This window comes from Abramis brama (genome assembly GCF_963993115.1).
Source record: "Abramis brama genome assembly, chromosome: 23".
NCBI classification, from domain to species: Eukaryota; Metazoa; Chordata; class Actinopteri; order Cypriniformes; family Leuciscidae; genus Abramis; species Abramis brama.
In genome coordinates this window covers 846,937-874,450 of record NC_139985.1, presented here as the reverse complement: position 1 = coordinate 874,450, position 27,514 = coordinate 846,937, and the positions used below count along the sequence as shown (strand labels likewise).

Genomic DNA, 27,514 nt, shown 5'->3' with positions numbered 1-27,514 from the left:
AATCATTTTGGCGAATCGGTTCTTTTGAACAGTTTGTTTTTTTGTTAATGGCTCATTGCGTTCATCTGAATCATCAAAAAGAGCCGGTTCTAAAGAACGACTCATTCGCGAATCTGACACCAGTGTCTGAGGAAGCAGCTGCACCGGTGGTGTGTGTCCGTGTTGTGTTTTCAGCTGTCGCACGCGCGCGTGTGTGTGTGTTAGTGTGTGTGTGTTTCACCGATGGAGTCAAAGAGTGTGGCGTACGGAGCCTCTCTCGCAGGAGCGGGATTCGATCACATCAAATTCATCAAACAGCCTCAAACTATCATACGACTCCTCAGCTGGGTGAGTGACATGTGTCACCTTCAACTCATTGCGATCAATAATCTGGGTGTATAAATCATTGAGTCTTTCGTGAGTTTGCAGCACTTTTTTTTACTGCTTTAATGGTGTTTAACTTACACTATTTTTTTAATTTAAGTTTTAATAGTATAAAAGTATGATAGTGCTACTAAGTACTGGAAGAGTTTATTTTAGTACTATAAGAGCTGCTTTTGTAGTCGTTTCACTATTGATATGAACTATGCACATGTCGAAATGAACTGAATCAACATTGAATGTGAATCCCAGTTAACAAAAATGTTTCCCATTAAGTTATTATGATAAATGTTATTTCTGAATCTTCTCTAAAAACTTGCAGTTTTTTTAAAATGTTTTGAGAACGAAACATTGTATCATTCTTCAGACATTATGGGAATGTTACATTTGAATGTTCTCTGAACGTTCTAAAACAAGTTACATTTAAAAAACGACATTAAACATGAACATAAAAATAATAATAATTGAAGCCCCAAAAAGTGCATCCATCCATCATAAAAGTAATCCATACGACTCCAGGGGTTAATAAAGGCCTTCTGAAGCGAAGAAAAATATCCATATTTATAACTTTATAAACTATAATCACTGGCTTCTTTTATGATGGATGGATGCACTTTTTTGGGGGGCTTCAAAAATCTCATGCAACATTCACTCCCTTTATAAAGCTGGGAAGCAGTTTAATATAACTCTGATTGTGTTTGGCTGAAAGAAGGAAGTCATGTACATCTATGATGGCTTAAAGTTGATTAAATTATGGGATAATTCTCATTTTTGGGTGAATTAACCCTTTAACTGCCTTAATTGTGCCGTTCAGGAACATGATCAACTTTCCAGCGAAGGGACTTTCCATAAACGCTGTGAAATGAGAGCAAAGAGTCAGTAAGAGCTGATTCAGATCTCGTCCTGTGTGTGTGTGTGTGTGTGTGTGTGTGTGACTGCATCAATGACCTTGTCTTGATTTACTCAGTGTAATTTGTTTACTAGCGTCACACATTTGCACACCAGCAGTGTGACTGAGTCGGACTCTCTCTAGTCGCATGAACATTCAGGTCAGTGGTGAGTGAGTTGTGATGGTGTGTGTATCGTGTGATAGCACACACCAGTACAGAATGTCCCCCGTCCCAGCGCTGACATGTAAACACAGCAGATGGCAGGTAACACGAGAACCGGTGACGTTTGTGTTTCTGCACTGCAGGGATTATAAAGTTTGGTTTGTGTCTCGTCTGTGGCTTTCATGATTCTGATCTCTTGTGTGACACATTTGCATCGACTGAGACCTGCTTTCTTTCAGTGTTTCCATCAGAGGCGGAACATCACTTATTACAACTACTCTCATTACTGTATTTGAGTACATTTTCAGTTTTTTTTTTCAGTATAATTAAATTGTGGTGCTTTTTACCATAACTACAAAGAAGACGTTGCTCGTGCACTTTTGCACAGTCCTGCGCTTCAGGCATTAACAGACGGGTCGGACTCGTTTCAAATACCAATCAAAACTTCCAATTCGGTTTGTGGGTGGGGTGATAATGGGTTAAACCAAGCTTAATAATAGTGTGTTAATCCCCGAATTAGTTATATTACAGTAGTCAACATTTGAAGTGGATCAAAAAAGTTCATCAAAGTTGTCGTAAGACAACTAAGTTAATTTGTATTGTTCAAAATTCATGTATAACTTTGAAGAAAAGGTTTTGTATACTACTGAATTAAATACTACTGTATTATATTTTAACAATATAATGGGTTATCATTGATTTTGGTGAGGTTTGAACAACATCATACAAACAGACAATGACAGTAATAATCTCAGGTACTGATTATGTGCTTTATTTAATGTTAAAAGTGTCTATTCTAGTTTGAATATCTATATTGAATATTTATAGCTGTACTGAAAGTGACAATTCACCTCAAACCTTGAAATTAAACAGGTTCTATTGACAAAGATTGTTTCAGTCACTTAGTATGTTTTTTTAATAATGTTAAAATTGTGTAATATTTATTAACTTGATTATGTAATTTTCTATTTTGTTGCCAGTGCAGTGAGCTTGCAGAGAGACTCCGCCCACACTCTCTTCTGATTGGCTGTGAGTTTAGACTGATTTGGTTGTGAGTACAGTGCGCTTGCAGAGAGACTCCGCCCACACTCTCTTCTGATTGGCTGTGAGTTTAGACTGATTTGGTTGTGAGTGCAGTGCGTTTGCAGAGAGACTCCGCCCACACTCTCTTCTGATTGGCTGTGAGTTTAGACTGATTTGGTTGTGAGTGCAGTGCGTTTGCAGAGAGACTCCGCCCACACTCTCTTCTGATTGGCTGTGAGTTTAGATTGATTTGGTTGTGAATACAGTGCGCTTGCAGAGAGACTCCGCCCACACTCTCTTCTGATTGGCTGTGAGTTTAGATTGATTTGGTTGTGAATACAGTGCGCTTGCAGAGAGACTCCGCCCACACTCTCTTCTGATTGGTTGTGAGTTTAGACTGATTTGGTTGTGAGTACAGTGCGCTTGCAGAGAGACTCCGCCCACACTCTCTTCTGATTGGCTGTGAGTTTAGACTGATTTGGTTGTGAGTACAGTGCGCTTGCAGAGAGACTCCGCCCACACTCTCTTCTGATTGGTTGTGATTTTAGATTGATTTGGTTGCGAGTGCAGTGAGCTTGCACAGAGACTCCGCCCACACTCTCTTCTGATTGGCTGTGAGTTTAGACTGATTTGGTTGTGAGTGCAGTGCGCTTGCAGAGAGACTCCGCCCACACTCTCTTCTGATTGGCTGTGAGTTTAGACTGATTTGGTTGTGAGTGCAGTGCGTTTGCAGAGAGACTCTGCCCACACTCTCTTCTGATTGGCTGTGAGTTTAGATTGATTTGGTTTTGTTGTTTTTTTTGTTTTGTTTTTTCTCCATTAGGTCACCTGATGGAGTTTTTCGGTTCCTTGCCACTGTTGCCTTTGGCTTGCTCAGTTGGGGATATTTGGGATATTTAATTTAATTAATCAATCAACAATACTATTGATCAGCATTACCAAACGTGGACATTTTCCACTAGAAACAAGCATTGATGTATTATTTTAATTTAATACTGTGAAGCTGCTTTGATACAATCTGTATTGTGAAAAGCGCTATATAAATAAACTTGACTTGACTTGACTTGGTTGCGAGTGCAGTGCGCTTGCAGAGAGACTCCGCCCACACGCTCTTCTGATTGGCTGTGATTTTAGATTGATTTGGTTGCGAGTGCAGTGAGCTTGCAGAGAGACTCCGCCCACACTCTCTTCTGATTGGTTGTGATTTTAGATTGTTTTGGTTGCGAGTGCAGTGAGTTTGCAGAGAGACTCCGCCCACACTCTCTTCTGATTGGTTGTGATTTTAGATTGATTTGGTTGCGAGTGCAGTGCGCTTGCACAGAGACTCCGCCCACACTCTCTTCTGATTGGCTGTGAGTTTAGATTGATTTGGTTGCGAGTGCAGTGAGCTTGCAGAGAGACTCCGCCCACACTCTCTTCTGATTGGTTGTGATTTTAGATTGATTTGGTTGCGAGTGCAGTGAGCTTGCAGAGAGACTCCGCCCACACTCTCTTCTGATTGGTTGTGATTTTAGATTGATTTGGTTGTGAGTGCAGTGAGCTTGCAGAGAGACTCCGCCCACACGCTCTTCTGATTGGTTGTGATTTTAGATTGATTTGGTTGCGAGTGCAGTGAGCTTGCAGAGAGACTCAGCCCACACTCTCTTCTGATTGGTTGTGATTTTAGATTGATTTGGTTGCGAGTGCAGTGAGCTTGCAGAGAGACTCCGCCCACACGCTCTTCTGATTGGCTGTGATTTTAGATTGATTTGGTTGCAAGTGCAGTGCGCTTGCAGAGAGACTCCGCCCACACTCTCTTCTGATTGGCTGTGAGTTTTGATTGATTTTTTTCAGGGACAAATTGCTTGTCACAACATGTCCACTCAGGACACAGTGTCACATTAAAAAAAGGCAGAAATAACATTTGTATAACATAATGGGAAAAGTTCTTATAAGATATTTTTGTTAGTTTTGCTTTTATTTCTGCATTGTGGTTTGATCTTTGATGCAGGTTTCACTTCCCTTCATGTCAGGTGTTTTCCATTGTGGTGTTTGCCTCCATAACCGCTGAGGGTTACGTGAACAGCCAATATGAAGACCAGGTGAAGTGTGTCTTCAACAGGAACGACGGAGTGTGTCGTTACGGTGTGGGAATCGGCATCATCGCATTCCTGGCGTGTATAGCCTTCCTATTGGCCGATGCGCTCCTGCCTTCGATGAGCAGCGCTCAGGAGCGCAAGTACGTCGTGCTGGCAGATCTGGGCTTCTCAGGTGAGACCGACTTCTGGGTTTCAATTTCACTTCTAAAAACTCTCCTATAGTCTCTCTCCTTCCCTTCCCCTCTGTACTGATAAAACATGGTCAAAATGATTCCAGTTCACATTGATACGCGGAAGCGACAAAAAAATCTGTATTATTAGGTCAATTTGTAAAGAAAGACACACACCTGCACGATCACGTTTTTTTTATTTTTTCAACACTTGCACATTGGATCCTGTTTCTTCAGGGTTTGTGTTCTCGAGCTCCAAACACTGCTGTCGTGCAAATGAACATCCAGAACACATTAAAGGCACAATATGTAACTTTTTTGCTTTAAAATTAGCAAAAATCACTATATCTACGTTATATATTTTTTTTAGTTGTGTACTTACATTATCCCAACTGTTTCCAACAACTTTCAAACCAGGAGAAATTTTAATTAAATTTTTAGACACGGCACGTTTCTTTATTTCCGTTTTGTCGCAGTCAATGGCGTCATATCCGCGTTGTCCCTGGTTTCCGCTCGTACTGCCATAGCAACCAGAGCTATGAGCAGAGCCCTCTGATTAACCAAAGCGACTGACGCGGACAACTTTGTAGTTCGCAATGTCTATCTGCACGCTGTTGTTGTTTCGTTCAAACATTATGGACCATGGCAAGCAGACTTTGGATAAAAAAGGAGAACTAAAAGGAGAATCAATATCAGCGCGGTGTTTTCGAGATGCCGAGAGCTCCCATAGACAGTATATAAACGAGAGCTCCACGTCCGAGACTTCGACCGCTCCTACATGTACTTATTAAACAGGTGAGCACATTTACATAAAACTAATCAATGTTATATAGTTCAACAATGATAAAATGTTAGAATATGATCTGTATGTTATTCTAATGTTGATCTAGTTTACTGCTAGTCTCATACAGACAGACTAACACATACTTTTCAACACATTCAAATGCAGTTTAGTGTGATAGTGTAATGTTAGACCAGGTGAAACAGCTCTGCGTTACCTCACAAGTTTAATTTGTCTAATAAACTGACCTGTGAGTAGTAATTCTGAGTGTAGTTCGGTAGAATGAAATGTCCGTATTCCTTTTATATCCGCGGGACTCGCGTCGCGTGTGGAGCTGATAGCTGTCTCTTAGCAATCCCGAACTGCTTCATATCACAGTCATGATAAAAACATCGATGTATTCAGTCACCCATAAATATTATTAGATCGGTCGGCTTGACGTTGACGTCAAGATCCATAATTCTTAGCAAATGTTGCGTCATCAAACTACGCCTTTGTTATTGTAAAGAGGTTAGCGACCCCTAGTGGCGAAAAATTCCATACTGTACGTTTAAAGGTTTCTGTTTTCTGTGAGAGCGGTGAGTGTTAGCGGCCCCTAATTAAATTTCTAATGATCTCTGCAATGGAAGTGAATCAATCAAAACTAACTTTATCTGGACAATAACTTTATTCTAGATCTGCTGTAAAGCCTAAACAATCTCTGTTACTGTAATCTCCTGTTATCACTGTAAAGCTGCTGTGGGTATTGTTAAACAGTGGATATTGTTAAAGCGCTGTATAGATGAAGAGGACTTGACTTCATGTCTCCGCAGCTGTTTTCATCCAAAGTTGTGAATGTTTTAAAACTTTTTTAATGATCTGCACTTTATTAATTTTCTTATTTGCAAACAATACAAGAAATGATATAAACAATCATGTACTTGACATATAACCAAACCACTAAATCAAAAACGTACATAAAACAAAACAGTTAATAAATAAATTGTAACACTATAAATAATAAGTGAATACATAAATAAATAAAATAGTATGAAGTAAAAAAAAACAAAAAAACAACAACAACAAAGAAGTAAAAACGAAGTTGGAAATTTAACTTGTGTGTAAAATTGGAATATCGCATTAAAACATCTGTGAATAAAGCAGCGTTTCCATCCCACGTGTTCAAGAGAACAAAATCTGCACTTTATTGGAAAACTGGTGCAAAAATATGACAGAATAATCACTCTGATGATCACACACTTTCAGAAACACCAAACCAACATTAGAGACGCTGCGACGCCATTGGTCGGCTGGTTACTCCAGTTATCCAATCACAGCTGACGCTGAGAGTCACATGAGGTTTGAGGGATTCATTCAGTTTCCGTCGTAGTTTATGTGCATGTCTTCTTATCAGATAAAATAATAATCATGCGTTTTTTATGCACATCTTGCATTTTTTTTATGCAATGTCCCAAAATGATCATACAGTAGGTGTATGGAAACACAGCTAGTGAAGACCTCAGTGGTTGAGGAGGATTTCTGAGTCAGTGAACAGCGTTTGCATGTTTCTTCAGTGGCGGATCCGTTCTTCTGTTCCGCTTGTGGAAACTGTGGTGCCGTGTTTTTCCACTCGACCTGTTATTGTAGCATCATCAGTTTTAGATGAACTGCCTCTAAACGTTCTGTACAAGTGAAACACAATGTGGTTGTTTTCTACATCGGCCTCTTCCTGTGTGAGTGCGTAGGGTGTCAAACGTTTGTTTAAAAAATGTATACTAGGGTTATTAAGTTTGTCTAAAACAAACCATTAAAAACATTTTTGTTATTAAAAGTCCTCATTTTCACACACACACACACACACACACACACACACAATAAGCTGTTGTTCTGTGGTTGAGCTCAGACGAGCACTGAACACTATTGACCAGAACATGTCACCGCTGTCTTATAAAGACCTCAGGAACTGTGGACACTTGTGGAGAAGTGAAACATGATGATGAGATGATCAGTGTAACTCCACAACAACTACAGAAATGTCTCCACTAACATTCAGAAGCTCTTCCTGAGTCTCTCCGTAAGGCTGCACTCGCTACTGGTGATTCTGGGATTCTGGATGAGTGAGATTGGCCTGTTCTGTTATTGCCGGAGTTTCTGAAGCTCCTGTAAAGACTCCGCCCTCTTCTGAACGGAGGCGGAGCTAAAGCTCATTTATGGAGCGAATTATGTGCCATAATTAAACAAACAAATAAAGCATTTTGCAAACAAACTCGATCTACTTCGCAAAGGAAGACTCGACTCGCAAACAAACAGAAAGCGATGTGCAAGTACAAAGGTCAGTTTGTGTGAAAGTGCAGTGGAGTAACAAATGTGTATTGTGTTTTACAAATATAAATAAATGAGCCAAGATAATACTTCACAAATAAATACAACCCATCCTACAAATTGCATTTAACCTTTGAACAAATACCAAATCTAGTGCATACAAATGCATATCTGTCTGTTATGATTGTGAGACACTTGATTTGAAACTTGCCTTTGCCTACAGCTGAGGAAAATGACCGGTGAATGGGTGTGTTTCTGTCTTAATTTATCTATAATTAACCTTTTTGAGGTTCTCTTTTGCAAAATGGGTCAGGGTTAACCCTAACCAACTAGGGTGAGTTGCTTTCTGTTTGTTTGCGAGTCGAGTTTTCCTTTGCAAAGTAGATCGAGTTTGTTTGCAAAATGCTGGATTTGTTTGTTTAATTATTGCACATAATTCGCTCCATACTCATTTGCATTTAAAGGGACACACACACAAAAACGGCGCGTTTTTGCTCACACCCAAAAAGGGGCAAATTTGACAAGCTCTAATAAATGATCTGGTATTTTGAGCTGAAATTTCACACACACATTCTGGAGACACCATAGATTTATATTACATCTTGTGTAATATGTCAGCTTTAAGGATGTATAGACAGTGAATGTGACTGAAACATCACTTCCTCTGATCAGGTGCCTGGACTTTCCTGTGGTTCGTGTGTTTCTGTCTCACGGCCGATCAGTGGACGAAGACCCGCGACACCACCGGCATCCCGACAGACGCTGCCCACGCGGTCATCGCCTTCTCCTTCTTCTCCCTCGCGTCCTGGGTGAGTGTGTGTGAGTGTGTGTGTGTGTGTACTTGTACAACTATCTTTGTGAGGACCAGTTTGAGTGTTAGACCAGTGGAGTGAGGACAGAGAGAGTAAAGTGAGGACATGTTGGCCGGTCCTCAGTCTCTGAGAGCCTTTAAAGGCCTGTTTGAGGGTCAAGACTTGGTTTTAGGGATCAGGTTAGGATGAGGTTAAGGGTCGGTTTAGGGTCAGGGGTCGGGTTAGGCAAGGTAAGCGGCTAGAGATTGCATTGTGTCAATGAATGTCCTCATAAAGATAGATGTACAAGAATGTGTGTGTGTGTGTGTGTTGTTCTTGTGTGTGTGTGTGTGTGTGTGTGTGATACTACATTATATATACGCTGTATTTATAATCCATTTATTCACTTTTTGAGCATAGACCTGAAAATGTAATGTCCAACTTAAACTGTGGTAAATCTTGAACGCTTTAGAGCGACAGACTGAAGTTTGATCTCTTTATAAACACGACACTTGGCAGATTATTGCTGAAGTGAAAAAAGTAAAAAAATGTGAACTTAAAAAAACGATTTTCAATTTTTATATGAAATCTACATTTTCAAAAACATGTTTTACTCTAAAACTGCAAGAAAATCAAAGCCATAAATCTAAACAAGTTGTGTTCCAAATTTGAACCTAATACCTCAAGAAATGAGCGTTCAGTGAGATGTTGTTCGGCTGCAGTACCAAACGCTTCCACTAGAGGAAACTCGTCTCCATTCATTTCCAATGCGCTCGTTTTGACCGCGAGGAGCTCAAGTGTGACTGTTGTTTTCAGGACCATTAAACCTTTTTGAATCATGTTCATGATTTTTGTGTGTTCTCGTAGCAAGTGCCAAAACCTTTACCAAGTTTCGTACCATTAAAATTTTCAGTCAGAAAATGACTGAAGAGCACCAGAGGGTTTAAAAATAAAAAATGCATAAATGCACAATTTTTTTTGGTTGACTATAATTCATGTTGTTTCTTGTTTGGGCCCAAAAAATCTATGAAATACTCATATAAATGTTTTTTTCTTTATTTAATATTTTCTTTATTTTTTCTTTATTATTCATGTCTATTACATTTTTTTTTTTTAAATGACGGAAGAGGGTTAAACGTTCATGAAATCCCACGTGTAGCTGTTGATTGACAGTCGAATCTCTCGTCCTCAGGGAGCGTTGACTTACTTCGCTCTGGTGAGGTTTCGTCAGGGTGTTGGAGACGTGACCCAGAGTTACGCCGGTCCGCCCACTGACATCACTTCCCCTTATGCTCCGCCCACTGACATGACTTCACCTTATGCTCCGTCCACTTACCCGTCCTTCCAGAACACCGGGCCAGACGTTTACCAGCAGCCGCCATTCACCCCGAACCCCGACCCGTCCGACCAGAACCGGTACCAGCCGCCCGTCTACTGACAAGCCCCGCCCACAGGCCAACGAAACACGACACCCGGGTCACGTGACGCCGCGGATGTGGGAGGAGCCTCGGCTGGCGGCCAATAGGAGTCTGACTGTGCTTTTACAACGTGGCCATAAATGTGTATATAGTGTTTTCTTCTGTAGACGAGTTGAGATTTGCACTGATGAGCTGGAATAAAGTGAAGCCGATCTGTCGCTCACACTCCTGGAATCACAGCAGTGTTTTTGTGTTTTGTTAATGAGTGGGAATGTGGCGGAACAAAAGCTTTTCATCAGTGCGTGAAGAGCTGTTACATCAGAACATGTGATTCACTGGAGACGGATTGAAGCGGTTGTTAAAGCCTGTAAATTCACGCGAGATGCTTTTGTTTGCTTCCACATCTGATTCAGTGTGAGAAACTGATTCTCTGGTTTTGTGTGTCTGGATCCTCAGAAACACACTGTGATGCTGGTTTTATCTGTTCAGACTGGTTTTCTGCTGTCTGGCTCTCCTGTGGAAGTTTGTTTCTGCCACGGAATAAAAAAATCTCACATTTCTGACTTTTTCTCTCAAAATTACGAGTTAAAATCCGAGATATACTCTAGCGTTCAAAAGTTTGGGGTCAGTGAGTCTCTTCTGCTCACCAAAGCTGCATTTATTTGATTAAAAATACAGTAAAAAGTCAAATATTATGTAAATCATCTGTTTTCTATGTGAATATATAGTAAAGTGTAATTTATTCCTGTGATCAAAGCTGAATTTTCAGCATCATTACTCCAGTCTTCAGTGTCACATGATCCTTCAGAAATCACTCTAATATGAGGATTTGATGCTGTGGAGATGAATGAAGAAACATTAATGATTATTAGTATTATTTTTGTGGAAACAGTGAATCATTTTATTTAAGATTCTTTGATGAATAGAAAGTTCAAAAGAACTTTTGTAATATCTTTGTCTTTACTGTCACTTTTGATCAATTTAATTCATCCTAGATTAATAAAAGTATCAATTTCTTTAAAAAAAAAAAAATCAATAATCCTAAACTTTAGTATAAAGAACTATTTATCAGTTCAGAGATATTAGAATTGAGCTTTCTAATTAGTTTTATGCCATAGCAGAAACAAGCTTCTATAATATACAGTAACATTGACATTTTAATTCATCAGTATTGTTTTTGAATAATTAAAATTTTGTTTCGAATTGTTTTTTGTTGTTGTTTGCATGCAGTTCAGTTTAAATCAATGCTTAAAGTTTTTAGCAATTACATGTATATTTCCAGGTTACAGGTCTTATTTCTCTGAATAACCAGATTATATTTATTTCTATTGCACCTAAAAACAAACAGAAACACTGGTGTGTATTTCTAAATTAAAACAAACGAGTCTTTGAGAAATGTCATTTTTATTTATGTGAATCTGTTGAATTAAATGAACTTCTCATGTAACAAATTCCTAGTGAGCAGAAAATGTTTAATGCGAAAAAACAAACAATTTGAATCATAAAACATCACTTCCATGGCAGTGTTTCAAGATGTCAGCTGGTCTTGTTAGACAAATTTAAATAGTTTAAGATCATTTATATTAAAATGCAATCAAAAGATCTAAAGATACAAACAATATTCTGCTGGATCCTAAACAAGGAGTTCAAGTTATTTACAGAAATCAACAGCAAAATGGCCAACGCCAACACACACACACACACACACACAAACACGCACACACACACGTAAGTGCTAAAGTCTCGCTGTAGTAACAGTCGCTGTTCTCAGATGTGAAGCGAAGAGAAGAGTTTGCGTGGAACGTTTTGATCCAGATGTTTTCCTGACGTCACATGATGTGGAGGAGTCTCGTCTCGCATCGGGTCTCGGTTCTCTTTACTCTTCATCAGATCTCCGTAACACATCCGACACACAGCGTGATATTTATCAGACCCGCCGATCACCTCCACCTGAGGAACGGGGACAAAGAGGGACGTCTCAGTATATCGCAAAACGGCAACAATCTGTATCGTGGATAGTTCACCCAGTTCTCAGAATTTTAGTGTCAGTACTACATTAAACTACTGTGTGTGTGTGTGTGTGTGTGTGTGTGTGTGTGTGTGTGTGTGTGTGTGTGTGTGTGTGTGTGTGTGTGTGTGTGTGTGTGTAAGACTTCAGATGCAAAAGCCTCTAAGTGCCATCTGAAATTCTTCTAAAATTATCATTTTTATCAAGCTCGTATATTTAGGTTCAGTAATTTCACTTTAATGACAATTAATAGGTAATTTTCATTGTCATAAAAGTGAAATAACTGAACATAAACCATTTAAAAAAAAAAAAAAAAGAAAAAAAAAAAAGTGTCCTACATTATTTTTAATAAATCTAGTCAGTGAAAGAGTGCAAGTGTATTCATCTAAAATAATTCAGTATTTTCAGCTTCAGAATCATGAATATTGTTATTCTGGTGTCCTGTTCATTGGGTTTATCAGCACCAAGTCCAAGACTATTCATTTACACACAATGTAATACCAAATTTAGCATTTTAATTAACAATAAAAGGTAAAAATTGTTAACCTTTAATCACGTGTCTATGAGTATCGCAATATCGTATCATGAGTTCAGCATCGCGAGTTCAGCATCGCGAGTTCAGCGTTCAGCACTGTGAGTTCAGCATCGCGAGTTCAGCGTTCAGCACTGTGAGTTCAGCATCGCGAGTTCAGCGTTCAGCACTGTGAGTTCAGCATCGCGAGTTCAGCGTTCAGCATCGCGAGTTCAGCGTTCAGCATCGCGAGTTCAGCGTTCAGCATCGCGAGTTCAGCGTTCAGCATCGCGAGTTCAGCGTTCAGCATCGCGAGTTCAGCGTTCAGCATCGCGAGTTCAGCGTTCAGCACTGTGAGTTCAGCATCGCGAGTTCAGCGTTCAGCACTCTGAGTTCAGCATTGTGAGTTCAGCACTGTGAGTTCAGCACTGTGAGTTCAGCACTGTGAGTTCAGCGTTCAGCATCGCGAGTTCAGCACTCTGAGTTCAGCGTTCAGCATTGTGAGTTCAGCGTTCAGCATTGTGAGTTCAGCGTTCAGCACTGTGAGTTCAGCGTTCAGCATTGTGAGTTCAGCGTTCAGCATTGTGAGTTCAGCGTTCAGCATTGTGAGTTCAGCGTTCAGCATTGTGAGTTCAGCATTGTGAGTTCAGCGTTCAGCATTGTGAGTTCAGCGTTCAGCACTGTGAGTTCAGCGTTCAGCACTGTGAGTTCAGCATTGTGAGTTCAGCGTTCAGCATTGTGAGTTCAGCGTTCAGCATTGTGAGTTCAGCGTTCAGCATTGTGAGTTCAGCGTTCAGCACTGTGAGTTCAGCGTTCAGCACTGTGAGTTCAGCGTTCAGCATTGTGAGTTCAGCGTTCAGCACTGTGAGTTCAGCGTTCAGCATTGTGAGTTCAGCGTTCAGCATTGTGAGTTCAGCGTTCAGCATTGTGAGTTCAGCGTTCAGCACTGTGAGTTCAGCGTTCAGCATTGTGAGTTCAGCGTTCAGCATTGTGAGTTCAGCGTTCAGCACTGTGAGTTCAGCGTTCAGCATTGTGAGTTCAGCGTTCAGCATTGTGAGTTCAGCGTTCAGCATTGTGAGTTCAGCGTTCAGCACTGTGAGTTCAGCGTTCAGCACTGTGAGTTCAGCGTTCAGCATTGTGAGTTCAGCGTTCAGCATTGTGAGTTCAGCGTTCAGCATTGTGAGTTCAGCGTTCAGCACTGTGAGTTCAGCGTTCAGCATTGTGAGTTCAGCGTTCAGCACTGTGAGTTCAGCGTTCAGCATCGCGAGTTCAGCATCGCGAGTTCAGCGTTCAGCATTCAGCATTGTGAGTTCAGCGTTCAGCATTGTGAGTTCAGCGTTCAGCATTGTGAGTTCAGCGTTCAGCACTGTGAGTTCAGCGTTCAGCACTGTGAGTTCAGCGTTCAGCATTGAGTTCAGCGTTCAGCACTGTGAGTTCAGCGTTCAGCACTGTGAGTTCAGCGTTCAGCATTGAGTTCAGCGTTCAGCACTGTGAGTTCAGCGTTCAGCATTGTGAGTTCAGCGTTCAGCATTGTGAGTTCAGCGTTCAGCATTGTGAGTTCAGCGTTCAGCATTGTGAGTTCAGCGTTCAGCACTGTGAGTTCAGCGTTCAGCATTGTGAGTTCAGCGTTCAGCACTGTGAGTTCAGCGTTCAGCATTGTGAGTTCAGCGTTCAGCATCGCGAGTTCAGCATCGCGAGTTCAGCGTTCAGCATTCAGCATTGTGAGTTCAGCGTTCAGCATTGTGAGTTCAGCGTTCAGCATTGTGAGTTCAGCGTTCAGCACTGTGAGTTCAGCGTTCAGCATTGAGTTCAGCGTTCAGCATTCAGCATTGTGAGTTCAGCGTTCAGCACTGTGAGTTCAGCGTTCAGCACTGTGAGTTCAGCGTTCAGCATTGAGTTCAGCGTTCAGCATTCAGCATTGTGAGTTCAGCGTTCAGCACTGTGAGTTCAGCGTTCAGCACTGTGAGTTCAGCGTTCAGCACTGTGAGTTCAGCGTTCAGCATTGAGTTCAGCACTGTGAGTTCAGCGTTCAGCACTGTGAGTTCAGCGTTCAGCATTGTGAGTTCAGCGTTCAGCATTGTGAGTTCAGCGTTCAGCATTGTGAGTTCAGCGTTCAGCACTGTGAGTTCAGCGTTCAGCATTGAGTTCAGCGTTCAGCACTGTGAGTTCAGCGTTCAGCACTGTGAGTTCAGCGTTCAGCATTGAGTTCAGCGTTCAGCACTGTGAGTTCAGCGTTCAGCATTGTGAGTTCAGCGTTCAGCATTGTGAGTTCAGCATCGCGAGTTCAGCATCGCGAGTTCAGCGTTCAGCATTCAGCATTGTGAGTTCAGCGTTCAGCACTGAGTTCAGCGTTCAGCATCACGAGTTCAGCATTCAGCATTGTGAGTTCAGCGTTCAGCACTGAGTTCAGCGTTCAGCATTGTGAGTTCAGCATCGCGAGTTCAGCGTTCAGCACTGTGAGTTCAGCATCGCGAGTTCAGCGTTCAGCACTGTGAGTTCAGCATCGCGAGTTCAGCGTTCAGCATCGTGATATGTATCGAATCGTGACATGAGGGTAGAGCCCGACCGATATATCTGCGGGCCGATATTAGGCATTTTCCAAACTATCGGTATCGGCATTTATAATGGCTGATAAATGAATATTTAAAAAATAAAAGCGGACGAAACACCCTTCAACCATTATTTTATGTGTATTGGCGCTGCATAGTTTGTCCACCAGAGGGCACTATACAAGGAAGATCGCTAACATCAATGAGCTTGGAAATCACAACAAACTCATTCTGCCTAAATAAAGTAATGATTACTGTATTTATAACTAGCATATCTGTAGTTCCAGTCCCTGCATTGTAAAATGTAAGTTAGGCACGCGAGGAGTGAACATTTAGACAGAGAAAAAGTATCAAACATAGCCTGTGCATAAAAGTTAGCTTTTCTTTTACACGTGTGTGAAATCCAAGTGTGCGTTGCTGACTTCGTTTAGCCGCAGCATTAACGAGTCACAATGTATTTAGTGCATCACTAAGTAGTAGATTTTTGATGGCAGGCAGCAAATGATGATTGAAAATGGTTTGTTGTAGCTTGATGGAATAGATGGATAGAATTAAAAGAGTGCAGGTAAAGGGATAAGCAAGTTGACATTGTAATTATAAGGTAGCTTATAACATTGACATTTGGCAGACGCTTTTATCAAAAGCGACTTACATTGCATTTCAAGGTAAACATTTACAATCTTATCAGTTCTTCACACACACACATTATTACATAATTGAATTATTACTGTCAATATTAATAATAATAGTTGACTTTTTTGTTCAAAGGACTTTAAGTTTCATATCTTAAGTTTGTATTTTTATACATTATATTTATCAGAACTTTAATATATTCTGTTCTGTTGTGACAATAAAACAAACAAGTTTATTTTTAAACTGCATTATCATATTATTTTAGTAAGGCTGAGGACTCTTAAATAACGACAAATAACTAATGTTAGGGAAATCTGTTCATGTTTTGTTACGCGTTTCTGGATTTTTTTTAAAAATATATATCGGCCGATATATCGGATTTTTAAATCACCAAATATTTGTATCGGTATCGGCCTTAAAAATCCTTTATCGGTCGGGCTCTACATGAGGGCATCGTTACACCGCTAGAAACAAAGCAAAAGAGGCGGTGAGATCTCAGATCTTCTGACACGGTAAAAAGTGTTCAGTTCACTTTACTTAATTTTAAGGCAACGGGTTTACTCAATTTTTTTTAATCTTTTTTTTTTTTAAGTAAGTGAACTGAGCACTTTGATGATATGACACAGATCGCTTCTGCTGTGAAAGTGTGTGTGTGTGTGCTTCCTCACCTCCTTCTCAGAGCCCAGTCTCTTGGTGTAAGCGGCTTCTTTAAAGCACTGCATGCACACGGCGTTCAGCTTCACCACACTCTCCGCCAGAGGAACCAGGTTCAGGATATTCCCGAAGGGCTGCCAGACACAAGGGTCAAAGGTCATCAACATCACTCAGAGAATATAGAATAGTGAAAAATAGTATTGTAAAATAAAACAAAAATAGTAAATGTATATTAAATATTATAAATGTAATTAATATTAAATACATTTATATACATAGTAAAATAAAAACAAATAAAATAGTAATGTAAATGTGCATGTATATAGAAATGTCTATATAAACACACACACACACACACACACCTTTCTCTGGAAGGTTCCATCAAGCGCTGCAACTATGATGGTTTTTCCCATGTTGGCCATTTCTTCACAGAACTCGACGGTGTCTGGAAACTGCAAAACCCAAAGATCGAGTTACTGAAGAACACATGATAAAGCAGAACACGAGACAGAGACGCAATAATGATTGACACGTACAAACTGTCCCTCGTCGATGCCTATCACACACGCCTGGAGAGCCAGAGACCGAACTTCAGACAGAAGACTAGCAGGAACAGCCTCCATCATGCTCCTGCACACACACACATCAGTTACACACACACACACACACACACCCACACCTGAACACACGCCTGGAGAGCCAGAGACCGAACATCACCCAGAAGACTAGCAGGAACAGCCTCCATCATACTCCTGCACACACACCCACACCTGAACACACACAGCACTTCTTACATGTCATGAGTGGCCATCCCCGTCTGAGAATAGCGAGTGTCTTTGGCGTATTTGATGAGCAAACAGGAATACTGAGCGACCTGGAACCTCCTCACACGCCTCATCAGCTCCGTGCTGGACACACACACACACATTAATACTTAAACTCACACAACACCTTTTAATACATCAGGAGTTTCATTGGTTTCAACAAAACTTCATGCATCAGAAGAAAGTCACACTAGAGTCTGATATAAAGAGTGCATTTCATCGTTTGTGTTTATTGTGAGTGTTTTAGCTCAATTAACAATTAACCGCAAACAATGACACTTTCCTCATAACAATAACTTGCTTTTATTATAAACACAGCTTGTGACGTCAGGAACAGCTAAACTTTGAAAAATAGGATAGTATTTACATAAACAACACGAGGGTCAGTGAACACACACACACACACACACACACACACACACACACACACACACACACACTTTTTTCGCGCTATGATGTTGGCTTTGTTACATTGTAACTGTTCTCATCTGCATTTGGCGCCATTCCGCTGAACCTAAACATAGTTTACCAGTTTTACCGTCATAATGCATATCATATAATTTCATTTCTTCGCTCTCACCTTTTTCCTGAGAACATCGGTCCGAAAATAATCTGAGAAGATGACAGAGATATTGAGGTCAGTAATATTTACATTTACAAAAGCTTCAAATCCACAACAAAAACGTTAAAAAAGTTAAACTGTCACGCACCTGGATCTGTCCTGTTGTCTTCCGCGGGGAATTGGGTAAAATCTTCGCTACATTCAAACAATCCATGTCTTTTGTCTTTGTTTCTTCTGTTTTATGGTGATCTCGACACACAGAGCGACTCACAGCAAGATTTGAACGTCCCGCCACCGCCAGTTTGTAGTTTTATAGTTCCTGTAGCGTCACGTTCTTCAGGACCAATCATGATCGAGGGCGTGCGCATCCGTGAACAGATCTACAAATCAAAATGAGCGCTGATGAGCTCCTGTGATTTGATTGGTCGCCGCCCATCCAGTGTGTGTTGAATAACTGACGTCACAGCGGGGGAAGTTCCTCGGCATCAGGAAGCGTTCAGGCGGGAATGTCAAGAAGAGTGCTTTCAAAATAAAGAAAAAGGAATAAAGAGAGTATTAAGTTGGTACAAAACAGATTTTTTTGTTGTCTAAATTTTGCGTTTAATACCCATGTGCCAAATTACGGTTGAATGAATGAAGCATCAGGGCGTTACACATGACTTCCACACATTGTGACGTGTTGTAAACTATGATTTGAAAGCATTTAATTATTGACCGTGTGTCAATAACACATAATGACATGAGGTCCCCTTACTTGTGCTGCAGTTTCAAAGGTCTAGACCAGCAGAAGAGATCATCATGAGCGACTGGAGGAAAATGAGCACAGATGTAAGTGTTTTTTTTGGTGTCAAATCAAAGATTGTTTATCAAATACAGTAATAAGCAGTGATGGTTGATTGTGAAATGAGTCCATAAACTACTGGAAATTCATTATGGCATTTATAAGAGAAATATTTCAAGTGCCAATGTTTTCACTTAAGTGTTTTATTGATTAATAACTATTTATGTTGTCAAATCGATTAATCGCTATTAATCGCATTTAATAGACATGTTTGTAAATGTGTCTGTGTACATATACATACATATATATATAACACACAGACATGCAACTATATACAAACTTGGATGAAATGTTAGATGCTATTTTGAAGCAGTAGTAATTATAAATAATTGTTTGATCATAAGCACTTGTGAAACTTCCTATCTGTGATCTAAAAACTGCTTATTTACATAATTATTGCATAAAAAAAATCTAAATTATGACATTAAAAAGTCATAAGAAAAGTAAAAAAAAATCATATGATAGAATGATAATTTCGACATAATTTTGACTTTTTGTCATTTCAACTTTTCTCACAATTTTGAAATTTTATGTCATATATATGACTTAGTATATTATTATTTGAACTTTTTATGTCATAAAAAAGTTATTTTTCATGTGGTAGAAATGGCCTTCCATAGGGTATTATGTGCAATTTATACTTTTTTTCCCCCATTAGTATATTAAACTGTATGCAACAGTAAACGTTTCAAACATTGGAACACTAGGACTGTTTAATTCAGCCAGTTATCATCTAAGAAATAAATATGACTATTTTGCATTTTTAATTCTATAAAAATCCTAACTTTTAGTAGCCCAATAAAAAAAATTGTCAAGATAGATGTGGAAAAATCACAAACGAGTACTCAAGGTTAATTTATTACACTGGAAATGGTCGAGTGCATTGCATTATGAGCTAAATATAAATACAGAATAGATCATCCTGGTATTCAATACGGAAATTCACATATTGTGCACTGTATGCTTGTTTTTTGGGGATCACAGGGGATACATGTATCATCACACACAAAAAAAATAGAATAAGAAACTCGAGGTAGAGCAAGGCAATAAAGTACATTTTCAAACAAGATACAGTAAGAGATGGTCTACTAAAATAATTGATTCATAAAATATTTAAAGCAATAGAAATTAAACATACAATACATGAATAAAAACAAAAAGAAATAACATGAAAATGCTTATGTTAAAAAATGAATGTGAAAATGTTATCCATGTTGCAGTATTTACAAGAGCAATGCTATTGCTAGTGTGTGTTGTAATGACAGGGTCCTGCCAGCAGGGGTCGCTGCGCGCGCACGAGTCTGTTCATCTGTGAGCTCGAGCTTCAGTACTCACTCAGTCACGTGTGTTCGGGTCGCTGCGCGCGCACGAGTCTGTTTATCTGCGAGCTCGCGCTTCAGTACTCAGTCAGTCACGTGTTTTCCTCAGGCGCTCGAGCTTCAGTACTCGCCGAGTCGCTGGTCACTCAGGATGTCCGCGGATGACGTCATCAGAGCCCACGTGGCCGCTTTAAAATCAGGTGAGCGCGTGTTTGTATCCCACAAAACCTGTGTGTGTGGGGGGGGGAGGAGGAAGTGTTTTCCCTGTGTTTCATTAATGAAATACCTCATCTTCATCTAAATACACCACAGATGCTCCTCAGGCGGGAAGAGCTTTGAGCACGTGACCTACATCTGTGACATGAGCGACAGGACTGTTCACATGCGTTTTGGTCCAATAATACTGAATTTAGAGGGGTGTGTGTGTGTGTGTGTTTTCTGCAGGCACAGAGAAAGCTCGAGCTGTCACTCAGACTTTGATTGACGTGCCTTACGGTGAAGGTGACAGAGAGAAACTGGATGTTTACCTTCCCATCAGCTCCAGTCCAGGTGTGCTACAGTTATTGTAATCAGTCTAGAATTACATAACAAACGTTATTTTTGTTTTATTAATATTTTAAATGAGCTTTTATTTTTATTTTGTCATGTTTATTTTAGTTTAAAGTCCCCCTGTAGTAAATTATTGTATCCCTTTAAACCAAAATTAAATTTTTCCTTGATATAAATGTCTTCATGCCTTAAAATATCTTGAATGTAACTCGACACCTTTGCCTCATTTAGTATATGCGGTTCTATGAATATGCAAATGAGCCCCGCCTCCACTCACTCACTCAGCTCAGAGACAGTCTTTGGTTCACTGCAGTTTTAAGGAGAAAACTTGATTTTCAACACAGGGGGACTTTTATTTTTATTCATTTCGTTATGTGCTTTTATCATTTTATTATTATTATTTTTTTATATTGCTATTTAAGTTAAGTTTTAATTTATTTCCAGTTAATACTTTGTGTTTCAGCATAAACCTATTTCAGTTTATTGCCATGGCAACATTTCTTATTATCTTTTGATTTACTTATTTTTTTAAAATAATATTAATATTATTTCAGCTTTAAAAGTTTTTAATAGTTTTAGTTAACGATAATAACCCTAATAATAATCATCACAAATTTTACTGTCTTTAGGTAGTTTGGTTTGTTTATAGAAAATGGTATTTGCATTGTTGGTTTGTTATTCTAAGCTGTTATTAATGAGAATTGTATTATATGTCAGTTTCAGATGTGTGTTAATAAATCATACTCTACATCAAAGAGTGCATATCATGTTTACTTTCAAAAACAAATGTTATATTTAGCAAATTAGCACATTTAAAAAGCAAATCCAGTTATTTTTGGGAGCATAATTTTAATGGCAATTAACTGCATTTCAATTTTAAATACTGTTACCATAAAATATGTAATAAAATAGTATTTTAGTACTATATACTCAACTATATATATATAGATAGAGAGAGAGAGATGAGCTTTATTTTGTTTGTTTTTTTGGGTGAAATGTGTTCAGGAAGTCTCTAGATGTTTCTGTTGTGAGATTGACTCGTTTAGGCCTTTAATGTCTGTCTGCGGTTGTGTGTTTTTCTGTCATCATCAGGTTATTATTAATGTGTTTCAGATCTGCCGCTGGTGATTTACTTTCATGGAGGATACTGGCAGTTCCTCAGGTCTGATCCCTCGCTCTCTCGCTCGCTTCACTTGTTTCCGTGACCAGGGACATTTTCATGTGATTTCCAAATCAAATATCGGCGTCAGAGCCTTACATCTGTGAGCATGTGACTCTGAGCTGATTATTGTTGTGTAATAATATAATCAGCATGAATGTGTGCGTCTGTTGCTATCGTTAACTAGAACTAAAACCCATCGTTAAATCATAGTTTTTAAATATGCAACAAACGTCAAGCTCTCATTACGTCAACACTTTCTGTAAGAATAATCATCCTGTCCTGTTATGAATGAAATAACCATACATGCATTAAAACTTAATCAGGCTGTTAACTAAAACTCTTCCTTTTATTATACAAATGTCTACAGATTTATAAGACTTTTAAAAAACCATATAGATGCTGTTCATGGGTTTGCAGAGTTCATCGCCCCCTACTGGCGAACCATTGAATTTTTCGAAACGATGACGTCGTAACGTGACTTTGGCAGTTTTATACGCGATCCGAATCACTGGTTCGAAACAAATGGTTCGCAAAGATTCATGAGGCGTTTCGAACTAATTGTGACATTTGGAATTTAAATGCTCTCAAGTAGTCATTTTAATTTCAATTCCAAAAAAATTTGGTTACTTAAAAATAAACATAGACTGATATAAAAAATTAAATTTTAAGTACTAAAGTAACAAAAGCAAAAATAAAAATAAAATAAAATTTAAAAACTTTTTTTTAAATTGCTAAAAATTAAGCTAAAATTAAAATAAAAAAGGGAAAATATAAATGTTAAATAATTCTAAATATGAATAAGTACCTGTACCATAGTGATATTAGCACAGTTCTGGTCTGCTCCGGGTGAAATCATGTGACTTTAGCAGTTTGATACTCGCTCAGAATCACTGGTTCGAAAACAGGTTTCGAAAGCGGCGACACTAATTGCGACATTTGGAATTTAAATGCACTCAAGTAGTAATTTTAATTTAAATTCCAAAAAAGCCATAATTTTTTTGTTACTTAAAAATAAATGATGATTGAAATAAAACATGTAACATTTTATATATATATATATATATATATATATATATATATATATATATATACATATATATATATATATATATATATATATATATATATATAAAAACTTAAAGCTTTAAATAAATAAAAAAAAATAAAAAATTTAAATTCATTTTTTTTTTTAAATTACTATAACTTAAGCTTAAATTAAAATGAAAAATGAAAATATAAATGTAAATAATTCTGAATATGAATCAGCCCCATACTGGTATATCAGTGGTATTAACTGTGGTTCTGGTGTGTCCGGGTCCCAGTAAGGACGAGTCCGGGTTCCTGGCCCCCCCGCTGGTCCAGAAGGGTGTGGTCGTGGTCGCCGTGGGTTACAGCACCGCTCCTGCAGGTACGACTGGGCATGAGCTGCAGAGGATCATGGGAAACGGATGTGTTTTGTATCGGTGCGTCCCAGTTCGCATACTATCCGTCCTAAATGGTTTTCGGAAATAGAATCAGTGCGTCCCAAATCGTGGTATGTTGAAATGAGTTCCAAAGAGACCCGGATGGTCTACTATTTCCCGTCAGAATCCGAAGTGCAGATCCGTGAACATGCTAGTGGGTAATATTACCCACAACCCATCGCGAGTTGGACGAGGATTCGATTAGAACTACAAACACAGATAAAAAGTGTTAAAAAACTACAGACATGGAGGATGCGTGAGTCCGGTGGTTATGTAGAGCGGATTAGATAAAGGGGTTTGAGTGATTAATTATCAGTATCTAACCTGACGAGAAATGTATTTATTCAATGTTGTCCACATTATATTTCATCTGCAGAAGCACTTTGAACTTTTGTAAAGATGCGTTTCGCCATTTACTTTTAAATGCATCATTATATTCATATTGCAAACACACGAGGAGAGTCTCCGCACGAAAGACCCACGACTGCAGATCAACGTGCGACAGTTAAATTAGACTGAATGGAGGAACTGTGAAAGATGATTGACAGGGCGGTTCAAGCACGTAACTAAGCAACAGAGCTGTCCGTCAAAGATGACGAAGTAGTTTGTCCCAAAAGCTTCTTCTACACACTCAAAAGTATGTACTTTTCTCCACAAAAACACAGCGTGTGTGTGTGTGTGTGTGTGTGTGTAGGGAACATGGATCTGATGGTGTCTCAGGTGCGCAGGAGCGTGGCGTCGGTGATCCAGCAGTATTCGCACATCAGGTGTGTTCATGCGTCAGGTAGAGAGGTGGCTGATGGGAAGCCTGTGCTCATGCTGTTCTCTGCTCCTCAGCGGGCTTTACCTGTGTGGCCATTCTGCAGGAGCACACCTGGCCGCCATGGTCCTGTCCACCGATTGGTCCGAATACGGCGTTTCCCCGCAAATCAAAGGTGTGGATATTAAACACGCCACTTTCTGTTTCACTGCAGCCCTTATTTAGACACGTATTATCCCTGATAGGTGGAATATATATCTATTTTTGCTGAATGGAACAGTTTATTTAGCCTTTAGACAAAATATATACATGTATAAAAGAAGTTTAAAAAATGTATTTTGTGGTTTCATATTTGATCCATCATTTATGGCTCATATAGTCTGATATAGTGAGAATATGAAGACAAAAACAGCTCAATTTTATTCCGACTCAAACTGAGCAAAAATATGCTGTTTTCTGCAGATGCTGATATTAATATGCACAAAAACTGATGATATTCTGATGCTTGTAATGTAAATCAGTGAGATCTTTATAGCAGATATTTACATAAAATGCATGTAAATAATATGTCTTAGTAAGATGATATGATCATAGTTTTATGTAGTTTTAAAACATAATGGAATGCAATACAATGATGATTGATTGAACATATAAACCTTCTGAAATATTACTAACAATATCAAAGTTATTCTTGCGTTTACTTGATAAAAGAGTCTAAACTCTCGATCAGACACAGAAGCACTGGAGGAGATTGAGTGTTGATCATATAGAGGTGTGCATCAAATATAATACAGTAGTTTTAAAGGGTTAAAAGTTGTAAAGTGTGTTTGTGCATCTTTTTTTCACACTTGGTTTGATATTTACTCCTCGAATGCACTCATATTCAGACATGAAGTGTGATTTCAGTGTCTTTTGGAGGCTTTTCTGCTCTTCTATTCGCTCTCAGGTGCTTTTCTGGTCAGCGGCGTCTACGACCTGCAGCCGATTCTGTCCACATACGTGAACGAGCCGCTGAAGATGAACGAGTGAGTGTCTCTTTCCATGCAAGGCCTTTGAACACACAAGCCAAATTCGAATTTCTTTCTTAAATATTTGCAAAATTCGGATTATATTCGAATTCTAAAGGCAATAGTTGTTAATGTTAGAGGAAAAGTGCTGTATTGTCTCCTGTGTCCACAAGAGGGCGCAAGTGAGCGCAATTAACAAATATAAACCAAATCAAGCATGCATCTTTTATTGAAATTAAATCACATTCACTTTTTAAAGTGCATTCACTTTTAAAAGAATTGTTCTTAAAAAATATATATAATTTCCTTAATGTGCATGCAAGAAAAATTAGGTTACAATAGTGCATATTTTGAGCATCAGTAACTGAGAAAACACTTCAACACAGCGTCATGAACTACATGAACACACAACAGCAAACTGGCATTCAGAAACACTCACTTCTACTCTCTACATCTACATACTGATCATCACACACACCAGACGCTCTTGATCTGAGCGAGTGCTGAGCGCTTTCTATTGACAGTGTTTTCAACACACGCTCAAACACACTCACATACACACACTCACACACACGCTGAGCGCTTTCTGTTGACAGTGTTTCCAAGGTTTCTGCATTTTAATGTGCCGTTTTTTTATTTATTTTTTCATTTTTTTATTCAACGAATATTCGAAATTTGGATTTCGGATTTTTATGTGAAACGTTTCCCTAAATGTAAATGTATGTAAATGTATGTAAATGTAAACCCCAGTGAATCCCGCGGTGGTGACTTTGTTTCAGGGAAGTGGCGTTAAGGAACAGCCCGAGTCACTTCCTGTCGCAGCTCAAGGTCTCGTCTACTTCCTGTGACATCATCGTCGCTGTGGCGCAGAACGACTCGCCCGAGTTTCGCAAGCAGTCGGAGGAATATTTCAAAGTAACCACATTTACTTCCACACATTATTATTCATTACTTCAGTGAGCTCATTGTTTATGACTTAAATTATTACATTGTTTAAATTACTACATTTTTAGATAACTGTGATTTTGTATATGTACATTTCTGAAATGCATAACTTCCTCTGATATCAGATCACTGTAAACTGTAATGTGGACTCATGCACTCTCAGTAAAGCTGCTTTGTGATGGTGTGTGTTGTGAAAAGCGCTGTACATACACACGTGAAAATGTGAATTTGCAGGATGTGTTTTAAAGTTTGCATGTTGGAGAAGATGAAGTGTGTTTGATCCTCTAGGCTCTGGAATCTGCCGGTCTTACGGTCTCTTTTGAAGACGTCCCCAACACTGATCATTTCAGCATCATAGAGCAGCTCGTGGATGAGCACTACCGCCTCACGCAGGTTTAATTAGCATTTCTCTTAGCTTCTAGCCTGAGAAAAGTTGCAATTGCAATTTAAAATGCTATTTTTATACTTAATATTTATTACTGATCGGCATTTCTTCTTATCTCCTGAAGCTCCTGCTAAAGATGATGGGGAAAAGTTGACGATCGTCCAATTACCCAGAATGCATTGCATTGCTGTGAGTTGACCTCAACACGACCTCACTCTTTGTCCAATCAGACACTAGTATTAACCGTTTTCATCATTTGTGTGTGTGTCGGTACATTCAGAGCTGTGTAACATTTAGTTTAATATGATTATGTTTTTAAATGTATTTCGAACCATTTAATGATTTCATTTGATATGCAAATGTGAAGCTGATGATGTCAGTTGTTGACCATATAAAGTCACAAATGAATATAGCCGTTATTTGGCATTAAGTGATTGCACTGGAAATGGCTCTGTCACTGTTTATTTGGTTTTAAAAGTTGTACAAAAGTATTCTGTGTTAAGTTTTAGTTGAATTGGTGCTGGAAAAACCGGTTTAAACCAGCCTCGCCCTGGTCAGACCAGTTTGGTTTCAGTGGTATGTTAGGCTTTTGGTCAACTAGCCTCAGGTGTCTGGTTTAAACGTGTTTTATCAAGGTAACTGTATGTGAATATGGTGTTAGTGTGTGTGATTTGAGGCATTTCAGTTCAATAAAAGGCTGATATGAACACCGTTCTTGTGATTTAATGTTGCTGTAGTAGTTTGTTCATGTCACAGGCCGGTCCGGCAGATAATGGAGATATTGTCCATCAAAACAACACCGTCTCTGTATTAGAGGAGCGCGTCTCAAGAGGAATTCAAAGACAAGGCAAACTCATTGTACACTTTTAATATTCTTAGCATTATTTAAGGTCAGTTTTATTACATTAGATATAAATCTAAGTGTACTTAGAACTCGTAATTTTGAAGGATTTGCTCATGAATATTAATCAGAATACGATGATGCTGGTTGCCAATCTTGCGTAACCTATACTGTTTAAATAATGAAGTAAAAGAGGTTACATTTAAAATTGTACATGGTATATATCCAGCTAAAAGTGTGTTAAAGAGGTTTAATTTAGATATTGATTAGTCGTGTGATTTTTGTGATTTCAAGTGTGGAAAATTTAATTAGAAGGAAAACAAATGTTATAATTAAATTGAATAATTTTGATATATGTATGTATTATTCCAATTAAAGTAATAATAATGAGAATAATTTAACTTTTATTGTACAACTTTGTATTATTTTGGGAAAAATTCATATACACAAGAAGAAATGGTCAAGATCCAAGCCAATTACACATTTTTTGGGGGTGTATTAATTTGTAAGTTCTGTATACTGTATAT

General features: G+C 38.8%; 3 protein-coding genes across 5 annotated transcripts; 2 read left to right on the top strand and 1 right to left on the bottom strand.

The window, feature by feature from the left end:
• Positions 1 to 103: 103 nt before the first annotated feature.
• On the top strand, positions 104 to 11,177 carry syngr2b (synaptogyrin 2b). The gene is made up of 4 exons (XM_084100149.1): positions 104 to 327; positions 4,448 to 4,685; positions 8,438 to 8,574; positions 9,749 to 11,177. Exons 1-4 carry the CDS (start codon positions 223 to 225, stop codon positions 9,992 to 9,994), a joined length of 726 nt encoding a protein of 241 aa, XP_083956275.1. The 5' UTR covers positions 104 to 222; the 3' UTR covers positions 9,995 to 11,177.
• A 184-nt stretch (positions 11,178 to 11,361) lies between these two features.
• On the bottom strand, positions 11,362 to 18,042 carry tk1 (thymidine kinase 1, soluble). The gene is made up of 7 exons (XM_084100150.1): positions 17,864 to 18,042; positions 17,734 to 17,765; positions 17,124 to 17,237; positions 16,866 to 16,959; positions 16,692 to 16,781; positions 16,344 to 16,463; positions 11,362 to 11,924 (listed from the first exon to the last, which is right to left on the bottom strand). Exons 1-7 carry the CDS (start codon positions 17,927 to 17,929, stop codon positions 11,742 to 11,744), a joined length of 699 nt encoding a protein of 232 aa, XP_083956276.1. The 5' UTR covers positions 17,930 to 18,042; the 3' UTR covers positions 11,362 to 11,741.
• On the top strand, positions 17,772 to 26,867 carry afmid (arylformamidase). Of its 3 annotated transcripts, none has more exons than XM_084100148.1 (12): positions 17,772 to 17,790; positions 18,481 to 18,543; positions 19,985 to 20,075; positions 20,320 to 20,424; positions 21,538 to 21,586; positions 22,909 to 22,994; positions 23,744 to 23,816; positions 23,887 to 23,984; positions 24,756 to 24,834; positions 25,596 to 25,731; positions 26,050 to 26,154; positions 26,271 to 26,867. In XM_084100148.1, the coding sequence occupies exons 2-12, from the start codon at positions 18,514 to 18,516 to the stop codon at positions 26,298 to 26,300; spliced, it is 882 nt and encodes a 293-aa protein (XP_083956274.1). In that variant the 5' UTR covers positions 17,772 to 17,790; positions 18,481 to 18,513; the 3' UTR covers positions 26,301 to 26,867. The 3 variants fall into 3 exon arrangements, with proteins under 3 accessions (XP_083956274.1, XP_083956272.1, XP_083956273.1); XM_084100146.1 differs by lacking the exon at positions 17,772 to 17,790 and adding an exon at positions 18,177 to 18,274; XM_084100147.1 differs by lacking the exon at positions 17,772 to 17,790 and adding an exon at positions 18,183 to 18,278.
• The last annotated feature ends 647 nt before the right edge of the window (positions 26,868 to 27,514 follow it).

Excerpts from the sequence above, each read along its gene's own strand:
- afmid (XM_084100148.1), top strand. The coding sequence starts at position 18,514 with ATGAGCGACTGGAGGAAAATGAGCACAGAT. Across the intron at positions 23,817-23,886 it reads CAGCAGTATTCGCACATCAG|CGGGCTTTACCTGTGTGGCC; the intron begins GTGTGTTCATGC and ends TCTGCTCCTCAG. Across the intron at positions 24,835-25,595 it reads GAGCCGCTGAAGATGAACGA|GGAAGTGGCGTTAAGGAACA; the intron begins GTGAGTGTCTCT and ends ACTTTGTTTCAG.
- tk1 (XM_084100150.1), bottom strand. The coding sequence starts at position 17,929 with ATGGATTGTTTGAATGTAGCGAAGATTTTACCCAATTCCCCGCGGAAG. Across the intron at positions 17,238-17,733 it reads CCGATGTTCTCAGGAAAAAG|CACGGAGCTGATGAGGCGTG; the intron begins GTGAGAGCGAAG and ends GTGTGTGTCCAG. Across the intron at positions 16,464-16,691 it reads ATGGAACCTTCCAGAGAAAG|CCCTTCGGGAATATCCTGAA; the intron begins GTGTGTGTGTGT and ends TGTGTCTGGCAG.
- syngr2b (XM_084100149.1), top strand. The coding sequence starts at position 223 with ATGGAGTCAAAGAGTGTGGCGTACGGAGCCTCTCTCGCAGGAGCGGGA. Across the intron at positions 328-4,447 it reads TCATACGACTCCTCAGCTGG|GTGTTTTCCATTGTGGTGTT; the intron begins GTGAGTGACATG and ends CCTTCATGTCAG. Across the intron at positions 4,686-8,437 it reads GGCAGATCTGGGCTTCTCAG|GTGCCTGGACTTTCCTGTGG; the intron begins GTGAGACCGACT and ends TCCTCTGATCAG.